The sequence below is a fragment of the Ursus maritimus genome, unplaced genomic scaffold (assembly GCF_017311325.1).
Source record: "Ursus maritimus isolate PB19 unplaced genomic scaffold, ASM1731132v1 scaffold_8, whole genome shotgun sequence".
Classification (NCBI taxonomy): Eukaryota; Metazoa; Chordata; class Mammalia; order Carnivora; family Ursidae; genus Ursus; species Ursus maritimus.
In genome coordinates, this window is record NW_024426996.1 from 38579644 (window position 1) to 38602641 (window position 22998).

Below are 22998 nucleotides of genomic sequence, written 5' to 3' on the forward strand. Positions count from 1 at the left end.
TATGCTTTTTTTGATGTTAGCCATAATGGAAATGTGTAGATAAACAGAATCTCGGTTAATATAATAAGACAATCAGAGATTTTTGGGTGGGGGGGGTGGAGAGGAGGGCAGGATAGAGGAAATGAGGCTAGGGAAACTTCTGTCAAATGTGAAAGGAGTATTCCTGGAAGAAAGAGAGACTCACCTGTGGGTGAGCTAAAGAGAACTCCGGTGCTGAGGTCTCCTGACGGAGGGACCGAACTTCCATTTGTGTTTTGTTGGAGGGGCCATAGACAACCTTGAGAGAGAGAAATCTCAGCATTTGAAAGTTCCCACGATAGCCCGACCTGTGGTTCCTGCCCAACTTCCCTCTGCTTATTTGCTTTCTATGTTTTTCTCTTCTGATCCCTCCAGCCTGAAATGGCCCAAGAGACACAAAAAGGCATTTGGGTTTCCACACCAGTTTGGGTTTTCTTCCCAGGCAAGCCAGTGTGTCTTGATGGTAAAGTTCTGTCTTGAGACAGCGCAGTGGGAGGGTGTCATGGTCTTCTTCATCCCGACTCACGGGAGCACTGGAGGAAGGCCTCTCGAGGGATCCAGCCCACGACCCAGGCACCCACCCTGAACGCGCCCTAATGTCTGGGCAAGGGGCTCAGAACATTTCTCTAGTCTCGGCCGAACAGTCTCCCTTCCGTGGCTCTTTTTTCACTTGAGTCCTTAAGAAGGGTTCTACACCTAGAGTGGCAACTGAAAAGCTTCAGGGAATTTGGTTTTAATGTAAAAAGAGGTAGCACGTTGAGGAAAGACTGAAGAGAGAGCATACCGCGCCGTCAGCATTAATAGATGTTCTCAGCGTAAACATGAGTTGTCCCTTTCTCCTTGTCCTTCGAAGACATGAAGTTTCCTTTCACTTCCCTCCATGCTTTCCGCTAATCCCATTCCTGGTTTACGGCAGGGCAGTGATCATTTTGTGTTTGCACTGTGAAAATTCAACCCTTAATATGCCATTTCCTCCCTTTTAATATTTTGTTTCCTTCCTCCTTTGGAAAATGAGGTGAAAGAATCTGTATGTTCTTCATGTCTTACCCCAATCGTGTGTGAATGAATAGGAAGTATCTCCATCTTTATTTTTCTCTGCCTCTCTGCTGTATTTCCAGGCTCCTCTTATCTGTGCCTTAGCTTGCTGCTTATCTGAGTCTTCGCTGGCCTCTCTTTTTCCCTGTTCTCTTGGGTATTGTGTCTACAGGTCTTTGATGTAAGGAGAATGAGGTCCTGGTGACATCAAGCCTTTGGAGTTTAGGTCTTCAAATGCTTGGGTATTTTTTTAAGCCCACTTATTTTGAAACCTCAACACATCTCCAGATCAGTAATTCCCCAACTTGTCGGAATTGCAACATCCTATCCTTAAATTTGGTTTATATGGCATCCTTCCTCCTTTCCCACCCTGCCAATCCTCTGAAAAGAAGAGAGCGATGTTTGTATCTATTAATGTAAAAACAAGTAAAAATCCTGTTTAATTTTGAGGGCTTTTTGAGACAGTATGGCACTTACATCCTGGAGAAGTTCGGGAGTGTTGCAAAAAAGGAATCATTGATGTAAATCTTGGTATAAGATCATATTAATCTCATGATTCCTTTTTTTTTTAATTTTTATTTTGGTAGAAAACATGTAACATGAAATCTACCCTCAACAATTTTTAAGTGTACAGTACGATATTGTTAACTATGTGCGCATTGTTGTTCAGCAAATCCTTAGAAATTTCATGTTGTGTGACTGAAATCCTACACTCCCCAGTTCCCCTTCCCTCGGGCCCCTGGCACCCGCCATCCTACTTTCTGCCTCTGTGACTTTGGCTCCTCATGTACATAAAATCGTGCAGTTATTTGTTCTGTAACTGGCTTATGTCACTTAGCATAATGTCCTCAAGGCTCATCCATGTTGTTGTATATAGTAGGTTAATTTCCCTCACTATTAAAGTGTAAATACAAGACTCTTAAGAGGGGGGAAAAGTCCCTTATATCTTCTATGGGCTGTTTAAGGTTACAAATGCTCACAATTAGGGCTTCTGTTTTAGAGATCCTAGGGTGATATAAGTTCTGATTCTTTATTTTGTAATGATGAAGTGACATAAAAGATTCTAAAATAGCACCTACAAAGAGCATGTTAAGAATTGTCCTTGGAAATACATATTATCATCGCTGCAGTCATCTCCTCGGGTTTGAGCAATAATGGCCCAAAATCAATAAATATCCATCCATGAGGACTCTGTATATGTGGGGTTTTTTACCCTAGCCCTTGGGGAAAGGAAAAAACAAAACAAACAAAAAACTCATTCTCCAAGAAGGACTATCATTTTTTTTAGGATTTTATTTATTTATTTGGAAGAGGGAGAGAGCACAAGCAAAGGGAGCAGCAGAGGGAAAGGGAGAAGCAGGCTCCCCGCTGAGCAGAGAGCCTAACACGGGGCTCGATCCCAGGATCCCGGGATCATGACTTGAGCCAAAGGCAGGCACTTAACTGACTGAGCCACCCGGGCACCCAAGGATTAATTAATTAAGGAACAACTCTAGCTGACGGTAGAGAAGGTTCAAAGATGTTGTATTAGTTAAAGGCTACATAATAAGTTAGTCCAAAACTTAACAGCTTAAAACAACAATGAATATTTGTTAACTCACACATTTTCTATGGGTCAGAAATTTGGGACTGGCTTATCCAGGAGTTCTGGCTTGGGATCTCGCATGAGGTTACAGTCAGGATGTCAGTGGGCACTGCAGTCATCTGAAGGTTTGACTGGGGTTGGTAGGGTGTGTTTCCACACTGGCTCACTCACGTGACTGTGGTTAGGAGGGTGCAGTTCCTCATCACGTGGATCTCTCCACTGCACCGCTTGACCATCCTCACAACATGTCAGCTGGCTTCTCCCAGAGCAAGTGACCCAAGAAAAAACATGAAGTTGCTATGCCTTTAATGATCTAGTCTCAGATGTCATATTTTGCCACTTGTACTACATTCTGTTTGTTAGAAGTCCAACCCACAGTCAAGGGGAGGAGAATTAGGCTTTGCCTAGAAAGGGAGAATTTGATAAGGGGATAGGGAGACCCATGCAGTAGGAGGTATACACAGGACCTGGACTGGATATTTTAGTGACACTGCAAGAAGACTCACATCTGTAGTTGACATGGGGCTGGTGTGGGGCAGAAAGAACCAGGGGAACCACTGGCTAGCCAGACCAGAGAAGTAATACAGGTTAGGGCAGTGGCTTTGACCAGGAACAAAGGTAGATGCCCTGGGCCAGCCCAGGAGCTTGGTGCTCCTGGAGGGAAGAAGTACTTTTTCCAATCAGACTCCTGTTTGCTGTTGCAGAAATCGAGCAGTGCACTAAAGATGCTTCCTCAGCTCAGCAAGGAGCTGGCTCAGAACCCAGACTCCACGGTTCTGTGAAAGAGGAGGAGGGCTGACATCTTGACGCCATTTGCCTCTGGACTTGCCCCTTTGTACATATCCATCTGTTGGCATTTTCAGAGCTTAAGAGTGAACACTTCTCTGTTTTCCCTGTGAAGTTAGATTCTGGGGTGGCCTCAGTGTTTTCTCCAAAGCCCCTTTCCAAAACTTAACTTTTGTTTACTTAGAAGAAAGTTGCCTAAATTGCCTCTATAGACTGAGTTTATTTGTCTTTAGGGATGAATCAGAGTTTTGAACTCATCTCTTTGGCTCCAGCTCTCCTGGCAGAGGACGCGGGAAGAGAGCTTTTGCTTATGTGTGTGCTTGGGGAGGATTTTTTTTCTTTGTTATTCTGTCTCAGCCATAGCCCGTGGGTGAGCCAGCACCTGGGACCTTGACAGGCCTCCATGCGTGGGCTGAGGTCACATGGGAAGTTCTACCCAGTAGTACCATTTGTGATGTTCCCAAATTCCACAGTCGGCTGTGGTTTTCCAAATTCAAGGCTCAGGGGACTTGGGAGAATTACTTTCTTGGAGCCAGCCTTATCTTGTTTGTCCATGTTCTACTCATGCAATTTAGAAGTATTCCCACAACTAAGCCGTGTGCTGCCCATCTGCCTAAGAAATGTAGCTGTGGATACTTAATGGCTTTGCTCAGCACCTTTCTAGTCTCTCAGCTTCACACCGTTTGATGGTGGCCAGCTGATTGAGGACAGATACTGGTTTTTCTCAGTTGATAATAAAGTGCAAGGAGATGAATTCCCATAGTTCTAGTTTTCGTGGCTGCCAGCATCCAGTAATGAGCTAAAGCAAATGTCTCACACCCCCATCCCCAGCCTGACCTGTAAGATGAGGATCTGGACAAGATGGATCTTAGGGTCCTTCGAAGTCTCAACGTCAGTGCCTATGTGATAGTTTAAGAATGTGAAAGTAGTAATAGAAAAGGGTTTATTTACTAGAAGAGGTGAATCTCAGTACTGCTCCTGTCCCACTAAAACAGTCCTGTCCCTCCACTGGAACATTTCCTCTCCATGTGGAATCAGCAATTCTTCTTTCATGTTTGGAAACAGATTTTTAAGCTGATCTTTTCACTTAAAGCCTGGTATAAATGTTTTTAACATCATTGGGTAACTGGGGCTTATGCTTTGCTGGTTTTTATTTTAATCCGTCTTTTCTAATATAATGTTGGTCAGTGTGGACTTGCACTTTTGCGCTTTGAAGTATTTGCCCCCCCTTCACTCTGGTTTCTCCCACCAAAAGTCTGGCCAGTGACCCCGGATTTTTAAATCTTCTAAATTGACTAATAAGGCAGCATTTTGCTATAGAGTCAGTTTTTATCTCTGTCTCCTGGATTTTATCTAAGTTTTTAAATGAGATTGCTACTTTCTTATAGATTTTTTTTTCCTAACATATGATCTATGTTGGTATAAGGATAAAAATACAGAATCAGCCTTTCTGGACGTTTGATTGCTCTGTTGCTTAGCTGAGTCAGGGACATAAGAAAGGCATAACTAAACATTGACCTGTTTGTACCTATGAATGGTTGAGGACTGACTTTTAAAGGCCACAGTTAACAAAATCTCTGCACTTTAACCCTTCCCAAATGCTAAGACATGCCCTGTATAAATTCTGGAATAGGAGCAGTTATATATAGCTGGCTAGCCCCCCAAAGTGTTTTTAATAATCAGCAACACAAAGAAAGCCAGTTTCTTGGAATGGTTCCTAAACTCATGCTATTTAAACCTTCACATGAAAATACTAAAAATACAAAACCTGGTGTATAATTTGATAGAGACGTTGTTTCGCTCAACTACTTGGCAGTGTATTGGTCTTCTGCTTAGTGCTGGGTGGTGGGACACGGGAAAGAACTAGAGTAAATTCACAGGTCCTTTCTGGCACCGAGCTCACAGTCTGGGCTATGCAGACACAATCAGAATGCCTTGTGAAAATGCTAGGAGAAGGGTAAATATAGAGAGCCATGTAGAAACCAGAAAGGGAACCCCCCGCCTGACTCTAAATTGGCAGTGGTGGCGGTGAAAAGGAGTGGAAGGAGATGAGGAAGGAAGGGTCAAGGAAGATTCGTTAAACGAGAAGCTGAGACCCAAAGGGTATCTAGGAGTTAACCAAGCAAAAGTGGGGAGGAGTGGAAAATGAAGGGGGTGGGGGAGGGGAGATTGTTCCAGAAAAAGGAATGATATGTGCAAAGATTAGAGAGCAGGACATTCGAGGAACATAAAAAGTTCTTTATGGCTGGAGCTCAGAGTTCAGGATATGTGGCAAGAAATGAGGCTGGGAAGATACTTAGGGCCACATCTTATTTATTCTGGATTTTATAGTTTAGTAAATGTTTTCCTGTAGGGCCCTTATCCTCTTTCTGGCAATTAAAAAGTTTTTCTCAAGATGAAGATGTAAATCTAAAACATATCTAATCCCAGAGAGACAACATTTTCACTAAGATAAGGATTGCTTGGCTCTGCCCAGGAATGTTTTCTAAGTGTTAACGTTGACTTTTAAAGTTCTCATAGGATCCCTGCCTATATAAGGTACTGTCCAAGAATATGGCATCATCTTAATGATTTGTAAAACATCACATGAAGTGTATTTTCTAATACTGATTGTGACGTTAAACATTTATTGAAAGCATTAAAACACAATAAAATGGCTGGAGTTTCCAGATTGTTTTACTCCAAGATATGGGTAGGACTCTAACCATGTGATTGCAGTAGGGTTAATGTCTGCCCAGCGTTCAATATAAGGAGGATAATTTTCACCTATCTGGAGCTGTAGGTCTAAACTACCCAGAACTAGTCAGATACCACCTCTGAAACATTACAGGCCAGAGTGTGAATGGTGAGCAATGATCTCTCTTTAGGATTCTAGTGCCTGTGTGAACTTTTCTCCAAAATATATTAATGTTTTTATTCTCTTGTTTGCCTTTTTCCTCAGTATAACTTGTAGACATAACTTATCTCATTGGTTGACATTGAAAACCTCTGCAGTCTAGTCTGGCCTCCAGTTCTCAAGATTTCTTTTCCTTCTCTCCCAACAAAACAAAACAAGATGGAACATTTCAGCCATCATGGATTATGTCAACAGGCAACATGGTAGCCTAGGGAAACCACTGGGTGTGCACTCAGAAAAACTAGATTCACATCCTGGCCACAAGACTCTCAATCTGGGTGACTTCACACAAGCCACTTAACCTTACTGAACCTCAACTTTTGTATCTGTAAAATGACCAGCTTACCTCACAAGATTATTGGGAAAAATCAAAATTAAAGTAATAGAATAAAAGCTCTTTGTGGTGTGTAAAGCCCAATATCAGTATAAATTATTTTTCCTGCAAGTGACACCTCTTTTCTTTGAGCACGCTAATCCCTTTGCCTGAAGTCTCCTCACCTACCCCACCCACCACCTTTAACTTTGAAAGCCCCTTTCATCTTCTTTAAATTCAGTTCATTTTTTTATAATTTTTATTATGTTAGTCACCATATCCATCTGTGTCATTTTTTGATGTACATCCCCAGTTTTTGATGTAATGTTCCATGATTCATTATTTGTGTATAACACCCAGTGCACCATGCAATACGTGCCCTCCTTAATACCCATCACTGGCCTATCCCAATCCCCTATCCCCTTCCCTCTGACGCCCTCAGTTTGTTTCCCAGAGTCCATAGTCTATCATGGTTCATTCCCCCTTCTGTTTACCCCCCCTTCATTCTTCCCTTCCTTCTCCTACCAATCTCCCTGCTATTATGTTCCATAAATGCATTCTAAATTCAGTTCTTTATATCATAGGGCCAGTGACAGTCCATCCATATTATAATTGCTTATCTACTGGTACACTCGTCTACACTTTCTGTATTGTAAACCTGTATCAGGCAGGAGTCCAGCCCAACCATCTTTCTATCCCTCATGTCTCCAGCACAACTCTCAGTTCCTGGAGGGCCTGAATGAGTTAATCCACTCCGTGTTTTTACCTGCTTTGTGCCAATGCAATCCTGAAATTCAGTTTAGTTAATATCATTGTGGATTGTTCTCACCTTTTGTGCCATTTTCCACAGGGATTTTCCCTTACAGAATAAATTCAACTAGGCAATAGTAGAAGTTAGTGCTCTAATTACAGGGATGGATATTAAAGTTAATGTTTAGATGACATTCTTCTTTTGCTATCACCTAATTATTAGGAATTAAACCTCTGGCCAGCCCAATTTTACATCTGATGATGAGTGTATTCCAGAAAGATCTGTTCTTTAACCATCTTCCAAGTGTGTTAACATGACATTGGGAAAGTTATCCAGTGCCGACACTACAGAATACTTGTGGAATTGTTATTCCTCAGTATTATTGTGTAGGAAAAGGCTGGTTGCTCATTTAAAAAAGAAAAATTAGAATGGCCTGAATGGATTAATCTCTCTCTGCTCCAGAGATCAAGATCCTCAGTCTTCACAGGCCAAGCTCACATGGACCTGTGGGCGGGAGTATGGAGAGGTTGCCTGATCAGCCAACATCATACTTATTTGAGTCTCCTTTGAGTTTTCTTCTTTTCAAGTGTCCGTTTAACTGACTGATAGGCTTAAAAACCATAATTCTTTTCCCATGGGCTAGATGAGCCTGGATTACTTTTCCATCTCCTCCCCATTGTTCACAAGCAGAGCAAGGATGACCCCCTTGTGAACAGGCCTCGTCTTTGAAGACTCCAGCTTCCTAAAGACGCCACACGTTTTGCTGGAGAGATTTCCCAAGAATGTATTCAAAAGGCGAGGACCGAAGGGGCATAAGCTGCAGCTTTTACGTCAATTTCAGGAAGATTGAGGACGTTTTCTTCCCCAAGTTTATAAAGAATGAGTTTTCCTACTTTTATGTGTGGTCGCTCAGAAGAGGTGCCAAATCTGAAGTCCCAGCTGCTCAATGAGGAAATCATTTTTCTTAAACAAAAGAAAAAGTGCTCCAAGCCTGGGCCTGATGATGGCTCTAGAAGGAACTGCTGTGGAGGAAAAGGCTGGTTCCGGGGGGCGAGGCTTTCCCCTGGTGTCACCTCACCTGTAGGATACTTGGCATGCCGTTGCTCCCAGTACTCACAAGCATACAGTGTCCTCACTTTTAAAACCCAATCGATGGAAACCGTGAAAACTTTCCTTGTTTTTTCCTGCATTGTAGAAAGAATTAACAACTTAAGGAAAACAAGGGGAAAAAACCCAAAAAACGAAACATAGGACCACTAATTGCAGAAATACAATCACTGCCTACAAATAATCAGCGTGCAAAAGTAGAGATGTCTGGTCCCACAACCGCTGGTAAGAGTAGCAAAGAGCAGTCCCAGGTCGGGTCCCTTCTTCTGGCGTAATTACTGCCCTGTGCACTGGCATAGCTGTGCTTTACTGCTTCCCATATGTCACAGCTCACAGCCGCTGGAGGGCTCCAGGTTGTCCTCCACCCGGTAAGAGCAAGCATGATTTGCCTTGCTAATGAAAAATACGAAATCCTTATTCAAAGTTCTCTGGCTACTACCGGATAGCTCCCCCTGCGCCGAGATGGGTGAGACATACCCATTTCTCTGATTTTCAGAGTGGTGTCGTTTGGCACTTCTGAGCCCCACTGAACAGTCTGGCTGGTCCCGATGGTCCATTGCATCCACATCTAGCACCTTCTATGATGTGAATTTCCTCCCAGCACTCAGCAAGAATGTCTTGCGCTCGCGCCCGAACACAGTACATTTAGAAAAGCACACGGGCACACCAAACAAGTACCCAGGACACACAGACGAGAATTAGCCCACAGGGTAGGCAGAGTGTTCTGCTCTAGCCTGAGCCTTAGGGACAGCATGAGAAAATACAGAACCTGGGAGAAGAAACCGGAATCCTATCAGGAAGCTGGGAGGAAATCTGAGAACACTCAGCAAAGCAGCCATAAACACAGGCTGAGTCTTGGGGTAAATAGCCGAGAGCTTTCAAGTCTGTGGACATCACAGAGGAGTACAGAAAATAACCAGAGGGCACAGTGCAAGGCCAGAACACACGGACAAAGAACGGGGTGGGCGGCTGATGGCTGATTAACGTCTGGGGTTGTCGGCCAATGAGGCAGTTGTAACCAGGAGCTCTAAGACAGAATGAGGCTGGGGCCTGAAGGGCAAAAACCTCATCATGTAAAAATGCCAGCTGCGGGCCCAGCATGCCCTGTGCTCTGTTCCTCGGCAGCCCCCCCCGGGGGGGGCTGTTTTCTCGCACGTGGGGCCCTGCGACCCTGCTTCTGGCCCTCTTCAGACCAAGGTGAATGTGTCTTAATGGAGGCGAGCAAAGGGCAAGGGCCCCGCTTTAATGGGATTTTCAGTAGGACCCACAGCTAAGGGCTTTGCCGGGAAGGGTAGGAGTTAGGAGGCAGCAGAGGGGCAGGGGCAGGGCTGAGAACCAGCTGCTTTATTTTAGGAAAATGACACAGAAGGAGAACTGCTAGGAGCCAGGGCAACTCGGAGCTTCTGATGAAGCTTTAGACACGGCCCATCGTCCACCCCACCCCACCCCTCAAGTACAGCTGGGACGGTAGTAACCATAGCAGTAGTGTCCCTACTATCTGGTTTGCGTGCCCTTCACCAGAACCGGCTCCCCAGAGTTTTCTCTCTCCTCCCCCAACACTTGCACCTCCCAGGGGTCCTTGGCCTCTCCCTGAAGAGACTTGGAAGTGTTCTGTCTTCAAGTCTGTCCTCCTGGCCTCTTCTCTCACTTCCCACCTTCCTGTTTGTCTTGCTCATCATCTGAAGCTGTGTTGTAACTGAGCACTTCTGCCTGGGGAGTTTTCTACAAATACCAGGGCCAGACCCCACGCCCGGACCAATGAGAAGCTCTGGGAGCGGGGCCCGGGCGTGGGTGCTGACTCTTCATGGGGGGCAGGGGGGGTCCAGTATGCGGCTAAGGTAAGCAACCAACCACCGGGGAAGGCGCTGCAAGCCGGGAGCCTTCTTGAGGCTGGTCCCGGTGGCTGGAGCTCACCCCGTGTGGCTGCACGGCTCTCTGCAGCCCCCCCTCTGCAAGATCACCTGTGGAGACGGAACAGGTCTATGCTTTTGGTAACTCCTAGTCTGAAGGAGTGACTCGAAGCTGGCCTGTCTGTTTCCGCAGGCTGCTTCCAGAGTGGTCAGCCTGGCTGGAGGGATTTGCTGGGACTCCTACAGTGTCCACCTCTTCTTGGATAGAACGGAGCTAATGGCAGGGTTCAAGAACATCTATTTCTTTGGGACGGACCAGATGGTAGCAGGGCCTGTGGGCAAAGATGAAGCTTTGAGGGTGGGTGACCTCCAAGCTCCAAGAGACTTTTTCTCACTCCTTGGTTCAGGAAACGTTTCCTGATACCTGACAATGCCAGGCTCTGGGTGTGTATGGAGGGGGCAGGGAGTGGGCAGGGACTCAAAGGGGAAGCGTCCTGGGGGAGCTCACTGTCTAGGTTTCTAGGAATCCCAGAATCAGGTGGCAAAGAAGAGCCCCCTTGTGGAAACTTCCCCACCCACTTCTGTGGTTATGGAATAAGAATAAGCAACCAGCATTGTTCATATGTTGGATTTAAGGTGAGTCATAGTCCAGACAGGACAGGCCCGTGAAACGTAGAGAAAAAGCATTTCCAAGACCATGTTAACAAGATACACCCACATGACTAGGGTACTCCCTATAAAGTCAGTTCTTCCATATGCTCCAACTAGATAAAAATCCAGCCCGCTAATTTAACGTGTATGGACATCAGTCAGTCTGGTAGTATGGTGGTAGGAGGTATTCCAACTTCCGTGTGAGCTCTGCTGAATAAATGAACTCATCCCTTGTTGCTGACACAGCCCAGGTTAGCTCACCTATCACGTGGCTACCACAGTGATCGCCCCACCTTACACATCTGAACCCTCCATGCAGGGTCCCTCCAAAGGTCACCCCATCCCACGTGTACCAGAATCACCTGTGGGTGGCAGTCACCCCCTGGGGTCACACCCTTTGGTCAGTACCCAACTCCTTCTTGTGCGAGACCCAAGTTAGGGGGAAAGAATAAGAAAACATTGTCAAAGTAAGATTTGTTTGTAAGCAGCAGATTGTAAGAAGGAATTTTCTGTTCATGTTCCATGGTCAGACTTACAGTGAAAATTTCAAGACACTGCAAGATTCACAGTCATCATAGAATGCCTTGTGAATACTAGGGTATCTACTACAGTTAAAAAAGTTGGGGGAACTAATAACACTCCAGGAAGATTTTCAGCATTGAAGATTAGAGCCGTAATGGGGTGTCTCATTAAAACCCAGATGGAACTAGGAGTCAGGAAATGTAATTCACAGGATCTGTGTATGCCGTCACCGGGGTTCTGTCATTGGACAGTCTGCTTTCAGAGTGGCTCATGGCTAACCTGTACCTTAGCTGTCTACTTCTCTGCCTTGGGTGGGGTGGGGGTGGTCACATGGTCAGCAGCCAGCTAATTCTCGCCCAAAAGCTGCCCATGGGAGGGAGAGCAAGGCTGCCTTCCTTCTATACAAAGGAACCTACTACCTAGCCTTCCCAGGGCTAAAATGTAAAATAGCCGGTATTGACCTTGCCACTGTTGGTCCCCATGGTCTGCATCCTTTCTTCTTTCCATAGCGTTCAGACCTCCATGCCCAGATGGTACCTCAACTTCAGCAAATTTAAACCCAAATCCGTCCTTCCCCCTTCTCCAATCCAGCGCCTTCCCCAGACGGGCATCCTGCTCCCGCTCATGGGTGGGAGCCTTCTCTCAGCCCTGCAGCTTTGGACTCAGCCCCCACTTCCCCACATCCAGTCAGTTACCGGACAGATGACGTTAGTTCCTCCTGAATCCTCTCTCCAGCTGCCACTCTCCTGTCTGTTCCCATTGCTACAACCTTGACTTAGCCCCCAACCCCCACCCTGTCCTAATCCTCCTGCAAAGGCCTCCAGAACCAACTCCTGAAATGCCACTTGAATCCCGCCTCTCCGACGTTCAGAGACGTGCTAGACCGCAGAGCCGCATGTCCCCCACCTCCCACAGTGCCCCACACCCGCTCTCCGTGCTGTCCTTCTGCGCAGCGCGCTCTTCTGCCTGCAGGCGGCTGTTTCCCGGCCTCCCTCAAGGCGGGAACTGCCTTGACAGAAGTCCTACTTCTGAACTTCAGGGCCTACTCAGATGCCATTTCCTTTCCCTAGTCATCCCACGTCCCAAGAGGTGTGTTGTCCTCTTTCTGAATAAATGGTTTTTATCAGCCCCAGTCATAAGGAATTTATGTTGTAATACTTACTGTTTACCCCGTGCCCCAGGTACCAGGCTCATTGCTGTATCTTTTTTGATCCTTCCAATAATCTAATGATTTTGTTACCCGATTTCAAGATGAACAAACTGAGACAAGTTAAATAACTGGAGCAGTGTCACATTACTTGAAGTGGTAGAACAGAATCCCTGATTCCAAGGACCATGCTCCAAGCTCACTATACAGTGTGTCACCTCCCCAGCATTTTGTTCTTAGTCTAAACTGTTCAGCATCCCCCCATCCCATCCCAGTAGATTATATTTGGAGGAGAGGAGGTAATTGTTACATACTTTTGCCCCCAGTAGTGTTTGATAGGGCCCCATCATTATAAACTATTGGGTCTTCGTTCACACTAAAGTGTAAATGACTAACAGTAGCTTCCATAATCAGATGACTTTGCCTTAAACTAAAACCCTGAAATGAAAGCCAGTCTATGCTGTTTGAGATTTAGTACTTTTTCTCCCTGCCCTTGCTGTCCTCCGCTGGCACCCTTGAGACTGTATGCTAGATTTCCCATATCCAGGTCCAGCTGCTACATCACCCCACCTCTGGAAGTTCCCAAAATGATTTGCCTTGGCAGATGGCTCTGCTCTTTAATTAGCCATAGAACTACTGCTTCCCCTTATTTAATATCAGGAAGTTTTCACGTGTTTCATCCCCTTCCCCCTCTTGGCCCTAGTGCCTTCCTACTATTCTTTTCCTAGTTTGTACTTTTGTGTAGTGTTTTTCCCTTCAATGTGTTATCAGAATCTAATCTGGGGATTTTTGCCAAGGTGTCTGAACTCTTCATCTCCTTATGTGGTATCACAGCTCTTCTTTAAACCCTCCTTTTTTGGTATGAATGCACATACAGTGTATGAACTGTTCCAAGACTCAGCATCTTTAAGAGTCAAGGTGAGCATGGTTTGCAAACCTACTGTAATGCAGAGCTGCCTTAGCCATGTTGAGAAGTACTGAGAGCTATAATGTCCATCATATAACCCAACATGATGCAGAAATCTGGTTTCTTCATGTGAGGATGATTGATGGTCCTTTCCCCTTGGCAGACCTACCCTTCTTGGTGGGACTTCATGACTAATATATACAAATTAATTTGCATCCCCTGATCATATACAAACAGGTTAGTGAGTGGGCAGTAGCCAAGAAACATTGCTTATGGCAAGAGAAAGTCGAGTGGAGGATTAAAGAAAACCATGATAACCAGTCTGCCAGCTGGTAAAGAAGTGGTTCTAGCATCACTGTGGTCAGGTGATACACAGGTGCATTTTCAGGACAGTGGCCATCTACTCACTTCTGTGTGGCTAATTCTGTTATGTTCCGAATTTATTGCTGCCCTTTACCCACTGCATATAATCTGGGCTTTCTCTCCTTCCAGTGAACACAAAGACCATCTGAGTCCAGAGTTTCTGGCTTAGTGCTGATTCCATCTGGGCACTGGCATCTTCAGTTAGCCCTGCTTGGGGGGTAAACATGAGAGAACAGGGATGCGTTAAGCTATATGGCACTAACCATGAACGCGACAGGATTTCAGAGGAGAAGTAAGTGGGAATCTTTGAGTTACACATTAATGCCAAAGGAGGGCGGTGCTTCAGCCATAGAGCTTCAAATAAAGGATAGGGCGTAGATAACGGATGCGAGGCAGGACGTCCCAGGTAGGCCCGCACATCATCGTAAGTAAAGCTTCAAAGTAATAATGAGCATGTAATGGTGGGTGAGCATGGGAACGAGTTTGGGTAGAAGTAAGAAAAGCGCATTTGTAGGGTGAGAATGGAAGAGATGATGAGGGAAATGAAAGCAACGAAGAAGAAAAGACGTGATTGAATGTAATGTCAATGAAATGGGACAAAAATTGACTACTGGGGAAAATTTGACTTTTGACTATTTTCCAGGGGAATATATTCAGCTTCAGAACATGACCTCTCCCAACATCTTCTATGCAGCTCTTTCAGATTAAGAAATTGGCTCGCTAGGTAACAGTCAAAACCTTTAGAAGCTCATTGTATTCATTCCTGGGAGAGTGAACTTTGCCCTGAGTCATGTACATTTGCCAGGAAAAGCCCGCAATCCCTGTACCAGCGGATGAAAGATGACTCCAGACCTTGCTTTTGAAAGAGAGGAGAAGGCAAGGGGGTCAACGCTCAGAGATGAAGACCCTTTGCTCTTCTTTGCTCCTGCTTTTATTGGTCCTTCAGGATAATCACAAATCCTTATCACTTTCTCAAGCAGTGATGTGTGGTAAGGGGTCTTACTGAAACCGGGAACATCTGTTTATGGAAACAATACGATACGGTAATCTGCGTGTTCTACAAGTTCTGCTACACATGGCCCAAGGGACAGTCTCTTAGATCACAGGGCGGCTGTTTGGGCTAGGAAAGCTGCGGGAAGGCAACTCCACCGGGCATTCCTACGGCCCAGCGGTCACGCAGGCCTCTGCATTCCAAAGGCCTACACCTCCTCTGAAACCTTCCCGGCCCTCAGCGGCCTCGGTGTTACATTCTAGCAAGCCGTGTATTATGGCTGATGTCATGCTCTACATGGCATTTAGGTAGGCGGGGAGGTCACTGGGCTGATTTTCGGGCTGTGAGAGCACCAGAGCCAGGCAGCAGAACCACAGAACTTCATGGATGTTGAAGATGCCACATGACTGTGCTCTGGGACACATTCCTGATGCGACAAGCCCAGAGAGAGGACTCTCGGGCCTGTCCTGGTTTCTGCTGTACCCGGGGTCTCTTGGCTCTCAGCAGCAGCCCAGGATCCAGCATCAAGCGTTCTGTCTCCAAGAGCACGTTGTTTTTTGTTTTGTGGTTTTTTGTGGTGACACGGCGAGGACCTCTCAGATCAAGTCGGGGCAGTGTTTTAGGCTCTGTAAACGTCTAGGAAATTGTTCACATATTTCTTTTACATCATCTTCATGCTTTTTAGAGATAACAGATTTTCACTCCGTTCTACAGCCTCATGTAAATCAGTTTGATCGAAATGTTGGTCAAATTAAAAATCCCACTTCAGGATCTTCTCCTGTGACATTTTTGGGTTTTGTGAGAACTGCCCTTCTTAGCATCTTCAGAATCAAATTGAAATATTCCAGATTTAAATCCATCCATCCTCAATTCTTCCTTTTCTACATTTTTCATGGTTTCTAAGAACGTAGCTCTTTCTAGGTTAGAACTGAATATTCCTAAACTAATTTGGTGATCGGAGGGTCGTTCGTCTGGACGTTAATTCAAAGGTGCTGAGGAGGAGAATGTACAATCCAGGTGGACATTCCGTGGGAGGCGTCTAACTCCTCCAAGGTACTTTTAAGATGACACTGACTCATTAAATTGAATTTTAGTTTTCTTCCAAACTTAGGAGTTTCTTCTTCCTTGCCACAACTTCATTTAGGATCTGGCTGTCTTCTGCCTCTCCTCCACCTCCTCCTTCCCTTCTTTTTCCTCCTTCCCTTCAAAGACCCATTAAAGAGAAGAGTCCATGTAAGGTCACTAGGCAAGAGTTATTACAAAGGGGGGGACAAGAAAATGAACTTAGAGAGCTAAGATGAAAAGAGATGGGATGAGAACAGAGTTGTGAGAGGTAAGAAACAAAAATGGCATAGGCTGATTTGGGTCCAGTCATCTGAGAAAGAGAAGTGTCCCTGAGGTGGGGAAGTGTTGGGGTAGATGCCCCCTGCCAGCCACCACGCAGCGCTGTGGGCTGCTTGGTTGCCGCGTGGAGTTGGGGGCGGGGGACGACAGGTGGTGGGCAAGTCAGTTATTCTCCGTACAGGATGTTTGCTAGACAGATGTTTGATCAGCCTGAAGTGCTCACTGGAACAAAGCAAGGATAAACAACCAAACCTATCCTGGGGCTTGTCCCCATACATTTAAATATTCGCAACTTGTTTTAAATGGAATCCAAACACTGAGCAGGATTTAGACGGTAATGTTGGTACCCTTGGCCCGGCCTTGAGAACTGATTTTGAGCTTTCTGCCTGAAAACAAGCTCAGAATGAACCAAAACTTCCTTTACCCTTAAAAACAGAAATAAGTTACGGATCTGCTTAGAACTTCTTGGAAAAATGGCAGAGTGGAAAGAGAAGCTATTTGGTTAAGAGTCATCTTGCTGAGTTCCCTCCTGAGGTAGAACAGAACCTTCAAGAATTGAACAGCGTGGTAGACATGCAGTTCGAGAAGATGGCTGGCGGTGAAACTGCTGCTCAGTGGACTATGTCAGGTGGTGGCGATTTAGATCCAGGGAGGGGAGTGCAGTGCTGTTGGATCTGCCACCGCGTTAGCCCAAAAGATGTTCACTGTCCCTTCACTTCCATACAAAACTGTCCACTTGGTGTCCCTGGGGGTCACCATTAAGTCCCTTATTCTCTCTCACGGTGGATCCTCACTCATCTTTCTACACTGTCGCTGTGTTCTGCCTTCATGACGAGTGTGTCCGTTCCCTCTTCACACTCTGAGGGCAGTTCCAGACCAGTGAGTGGCAGAGAACCAGGCAGAGTTTAGTCAGTAGGTGGCCCAGTGGGTATCAGCCCTGAACAGCGTAAACAGGAAGAGTCTGAAACTGTGGATCCTTCCAACACAGGAAGTCAGCCTGAAGCCAGCCTGCCTCCAGCGGCGCTCAAAGGTTGTTGATCTCTTGAATATTAGCCTCATCATTCATTGATCTGACTTGGCTTTTGCAAGCGACTACATATCAAAACCTAGAGGGCATTCTGTAGGTCAGCACTTTCTAGTGTAGATATTGTTTATTCAAGTGTTCTTTGTGTTCCTGAAGGTGACGTTTGTTCGAGGACTTGAAATAACCAAGGGCTTTTGTAAATGTCGTACAGCAACAGGTCCTAATGGCCCCTCTGCTCCTCCACCCATCAACTCAACCAGATTCAGTGAGTGATACAGAATGTGTGGTATGGAATCTTGTAGAATTCTTGGGATAGGCTGGTAGCAGAATTGATGAGATCATGTATGTTCTTAGAATGGTCTAAATATTGACTCAGCTCATTCACCTCAGGTTTAGTATGTATTCCAAGGGTTGGGAGAGAGAAAGAAGAACCCACAGATCGATTTGTCCTAATCTGGAACCTCCTAGTGATGGCTTTTATTCAAAATATTTCTGGCTTCAGATGTTTTGAAAGAATTCTTGCACTTCCTGAAATGTAATGCTTCTTGGAATAAGGAAAGGGTTGGAGAGCGGATGTAATGGATCTGCCCTCTGTTCAGTGCTATACTTTTAATACCTTTCTAAAGTATACCATAGTCATTATTGGTGCAAGGACAGACACAGAGACCAACGGAACAGAGTGAAGAATCCAGAAGTAGACTCGCTCATGTATGGTCAACGGATTTACCATTATGATTCAGCGAGAAAAGGATGGCCTTTTCAACAAATGATGCCAAAGCAGTTGATGTTCTTGGGGGTGGCGGGGGGGATGAACTTTGACCTCTACTTCATAGCATACACAAAAATCAATTCAAGACAGGCCACAGATGTAAATGTGAAAGATAAAACCATAAAGTTTGTAAAAGAAAACGGGGTCTTTATGACCTTGGGCTAGGCAAAAATTTCTTTTAACAGGGCACATAAAGCACTAATCATAAAAGAAAATGTGATACATTGGACTGTGTGAAAACTCAGAATATCTTAGTTTTAAAATTATGCCACGGGAAGAATTCATAGCATGTCTTCAAGGCCTGTAACAGAAAAGCAGGCTGGAATTCTTCCAGGCGTTCTCCAGAATGTGCCCCCTGACAAAGACCAAGGGCTCTGCTACTCGTTCTGACTGGAGGGAGACACATGCAAGTTAAAATAAGTGGTTTGTTGTAAGGCTCGGGCACTGAGACCTCACAGTAAAAGTCTTAACATTCCTTGTGTGGTTTTAATACATGAGAGGCAGCTTTGTTCCCGAGCCCCTCCACGACTGAACACTAGAGTATTCTTCTTGGAACAATCTCTTGAGATCCCCTGAGCTTTGAGGTCATCCTGACGAGTCTGTGTGTGGGAAGGAGGACAGAGCCACACGGAGGCCCGCAGAGAGGTGAGCGAAAGTAGTTCAAATTCCAGCCAGATCCGGTTCTGCGGTAGCCCCTGCCCCTGGGGTCCCAGAACCCCGGAGGAAGCTGGGATGCAGTCAGGCCCCGCCCGGCCCCGCCCTTTGCGGGGTCCTGTGTTGTTCAGAGTAGGAAGCAGGGGAGACAGAGCCAGAAACATACACAGAGCACGGCCAGACTCAGCACATGCACATTTGCAACTGAAAAGCCAAGACCGGGGCCAAGATGGATGCTTCCTCTTCAGATCTGCGGTTTAGAGGAAAGGAAGCGCGAAATATATTTAGAGCTTTCCGAACTTTGATTGTTTTGCATTCTTACAAAGGGGAAAAAATAAAAATACCCCGAGGGATTAGAAAAAAAATCAGCATCTAATACTTTAGATGAGTGGGAACAATGTTATATGCTGGAGTCATTTCCTTTCTGTTTCAAAAAATTATTAGTGTGCTGGAAATAGCCTGTTGCAAAAGGGGAGATTTTGTGTCCTTTGAATGCTGATTATGCCAGAAAATTTTCCAGGCCTAAAGGGGAAGTTGTCCCTTTCCCAGGACACTGATGCAAGATGACCCGACGGTCAGCCGTTTTATTTGGCCGGAAGACCCAAGGCAGTGGAGAGCTGAAATTCGGAGGGAGTGATTAACTCCTTCATCCAGGAAGTGGCACTGAGCACCGAGGACGGGCCAGGTTTGGGTCTGGAGTAGGGTGCTGTCATACCAGGAAGGGGGTGTGCGGAGGGCAGCCTCCCAGCTCTACCCCCCTCTTCTGTGGATTGTCCCCCATGTCTCTGAAGGGCCCTATGCTTGAGACCTGGTGTTCAGAATGAGCAGAAGTGAAATATTAAATACAACCCACTAAGAAGAAGGTGTGAGTGTCTCCTCTAGAGCAGATGCTAGGAAGCCCCCCACCCCCCCCCCCCCCCCCCAGGAGCAGTAAGCAAGCACAGCTCTCTCTGTGTCTGTTGGTTTCAAAATGCTGCATTTCAGAGCTGGACCCACAGGTGGGTTCCTTGCATGAGCACCAGGTGATGTGTAAAGGACTGAAGTCAGAGTTTCCCTGACATCATGTTCAGGCATTGGTCGGCTGATTAGAACAGGTGTCAACACTTCTTCCATAAAGGGCCCCATTGTAAACGTTTTAGGCCATATGGCCCCAGTCACAATGGCCAGACTGGAGGCATGGCTGTATTCCAATAAAACTTAATTTATGGACACTGAAATTTGATTCTCCTATGATTTTCCCATCATGAAATATCCATCCTCCTCCCCCAACCATTTAAAAACACAAAGACGTCTTAGGAGCCAGGCAAAAACAAGCGGCAGGCCCGATTTGGCCCATGGGCCATAGTTTTGGCCAACCCAAGGACCTCTCTAGTAACAAAAAAGATGCATCCCATTGATGTTGGTCCTGTAAGGACCTTCTTACCAGAGGGGATATATGGGACAGAGCAGGCCTAGAGAGGTGTTCCAGAATTGGGGGGATGGGCAGGTATCACTCTGGGCTCTCGCTGGGTGGTCTCATACCTGCTGAGGCTATGTAGGCAGTGCCCCCTCCCAGGGACCTAGACGCTTAAGAGCCCGGGAAAGACGCCCAATAGACCTGTCTCTGCTGCAGTTTACCCACTGCCTCCTCCAACTGAGAAAGCCCTCTTCCTCCCGGATACCAGGCCACTTCTGTTCAAAGCTATCTCCTTGCAGTCTCCCAGGGCACACGGCACCCTACATTTCTGTCTTAGATGAAAGTCGTCGTTCCTGCCTGATCACCTTGACTTGTTGATCTTAGATCCTAAGGCTTCTTAAAATAGGGCTGCCATCTTTTCTAAGTGCTCAGCACATTTTCAAATAACTTCTTAAATTTTTTTTCTTTCATTACCTAAGAAGTAGTTGGTTATTACCTCCCTGCCAAAAAAACAGAAATTCTGGTAAACAAGGGTGCCTGGATGCCTCAGTTGGTTAAGTGTCTGACTCTTTATCTCAGCTCAGGTCTTGATCTCAGGGTCCTGAGTTTGAGCCCTGCATTGCTACATAAAAAAAGGGAAAAAAGGAAATCTGGTAAGCAAAAAGGAAAAATAAATATTTTGGAACTAAATTTCATTATATTAATTGGAACATCCCAGATAATGCGAAACAGCTGGTAAATTTAAACTATTAAGCATGATTTAAACGAGGAGAAAATTTCATAAACAATAAATTTTTCTTCCTACTGATTTTTGTTTGTTTAGATAGATGCATTTCCAAAGCAGAGCTTAAAAATCATGCTGGTGGCAGGGGGATGCCAGTCTGGTTTTTGCAGTTTGCTTTAGATAATTCACAGAGGGGACAGCCCCATAAACAGAATCCGGTATTTACTTCTAGTCTGCTGACTAATATTAAACCCTGTTTAAAAAGATGTGTTTGGCTTTGTGTTCTCTCTTGTAGGTCCTTCCATTGTGACACCCCCCAAGGACATTTGGAATGTTACTGGCGCCCAGGTGTACTTGAGCTGTGAGGTCATCGGAATCCCAACCCCTGTCCTCATCTGGAACAAGGTCAGTGGCACAGATTTCAGGAAGATCCCCTAGACTGAGGAGCTCCTCTCTCACTATGCAGTGATGGCAATAATCTAAAACCTTTAGCCTCTTCTATTCCCTGCTGTCCTCAAAAGGGAAGCCTTGTGGCCATCTTCCAGACACCTCCTCTGCATCTGTTGAATGATTTTACTGACCTCCAGAACAGTCTCCGCTCTGCTTTCGTTGTCGGTGCCTGAGCATGGAGCCTTAGGAACTAGAAAACTATAATGCTGAGCGCCCAAACCCACCCCGAGTGTGTGCGTGTGAGCATGTGCGTGCAGGAATGTGTGCGTTCCCGTCGGAGGCAGTAGAGCGTAGTGGCCAAGAACGTGAGTCCCTGAACCAGGTCGCTGGCATTCTAAGCCTGGGGTTTCCTACTCCGAGCACCGTTCACGTTCTGACCCAGATAATGCTTTGTTGCGGGGCTGCCCTGTGCTGTGAGGGGTTTCGCAGTGTCCTGGCCTCCAGCGGCTGCGTGCCAGTGGCACCAGCCCCAGTAGTGCACAGTCAAAAGTGTGTCAAGACACTGCCAAATGTCTGCTGGGGGAAAATCGCCTAGAATGAGAATGAACGCTCTAAACCTCAGTTTCTTCCTCTGTATGATGAAGGTAGCATATAATTTTTGTGAAGATTGTATCAAGCGATGCAGGTAAAATCCCGCGGCTTGTTCTCAGATACATAGTTAACACTCCGTTGATGTTAGCGGCTATTCCTGGAAATAATCCCCTTCGCGTGGCATTATCTTGTGTAACTTCACATTCGAAGGATAACCTCTTCCCAGCAAGCCCGTAGAAGGGAGAAGAAAACACTCATTTGCCAGATCAATCACGGTCATACTGGACATTATTTTCCATGATTTCTCTTTTTGTGCATTTTGACTCCATTAAGCCTGACAACCATGCTATGGAGTAAATGTCATCAAACTTGTGCTAACAAAAAGGAAATAGAGTTTAAGTGAAAAGGCGTCACCAGATACCTGGTTCACCCGCCAACAAGCTCTCAGATGCTCTCTCTTACTTTGTTTGCTGGTATCTGACCAGAGAACCAACTTCTGGGATTCCAGAGGATCTTGGCTCCCATCAGAATCTTTATGTCGCAAGTTGTAGAAACTCTCTTCAAATACCTCGAGCAAGAGAAAGGGAGGGCGAGGAGTGGTGATTCCAGCCTCTAGGGCAGCCGGATCCAGGAACGCAGTATGGTCAGGACTCTGTTCTTGATTCTTGTTTTGCTTCTACCTCAGAAAGCTGCCTCCGCACTGTAGGCAGCGTGGTCACCGGCAGCTCCAGGCTCACATTATTATCGCCCCTTGAAGACTCCAGAGGAAAGAAAGGGCTTCCCCTCTCCCTGCTGCCCTGTAAATCCCACAGAAGGACTCAGACTCAGGTTGGGTCACCTGCCACCCCCTGGCTCCCCCGTATGGCCATCTGGTGGAAATCAGGGTGACTGCAAAAAATGTCTGGGAGTAGGGGTGGGCAGACCACCACCAGCTCTGTTACTACGGACCTTTCCAGCTGTAACTTCTGTTACAGAGGACAGTGAAGGGGCGCCCCGTGGCTCAGATGATTAAGCGTCTGCCTTCAGCTTGGGTCGTGATCCCAACGTCCTGGGATCGAGCCCCATACTGGGCTCAGCGGGGAGGCCTGCTTCTCCCTCAGCCTCTGCCTGCCGCTCCCCTGCCTGTGCTCTCTAGCTCTCTCTCTGTCAAATAAATAAATAAAATCTTAAAAAAAAAAAAAAAA

The 22998-nt window shown here is 46.0% G+C and overlaps 1 protein-coding gene across 1 annotated transcript in view; it reads left to right on the forward strand.

Annotated features, from left to right (window-relative positions):
* The window catches only part of IGFBP7 (insulin like growth factor binding protein 7), a 69525-nt gene that overhangs the window by 38311 nt on the left and 8216 nt on the right, over window positions 1–22998 (forward strand). The window contains exon 2 of the mRNA XM_008701534.2: window positions 21129–21238. Within this exon, the coding sequence (XP_008699756.2) occupies window positions 21129–21238 (110 nt within the window). The remainder of the gene's footprint in view (window positions 1–21128; window positions 21239–22998) is intronic.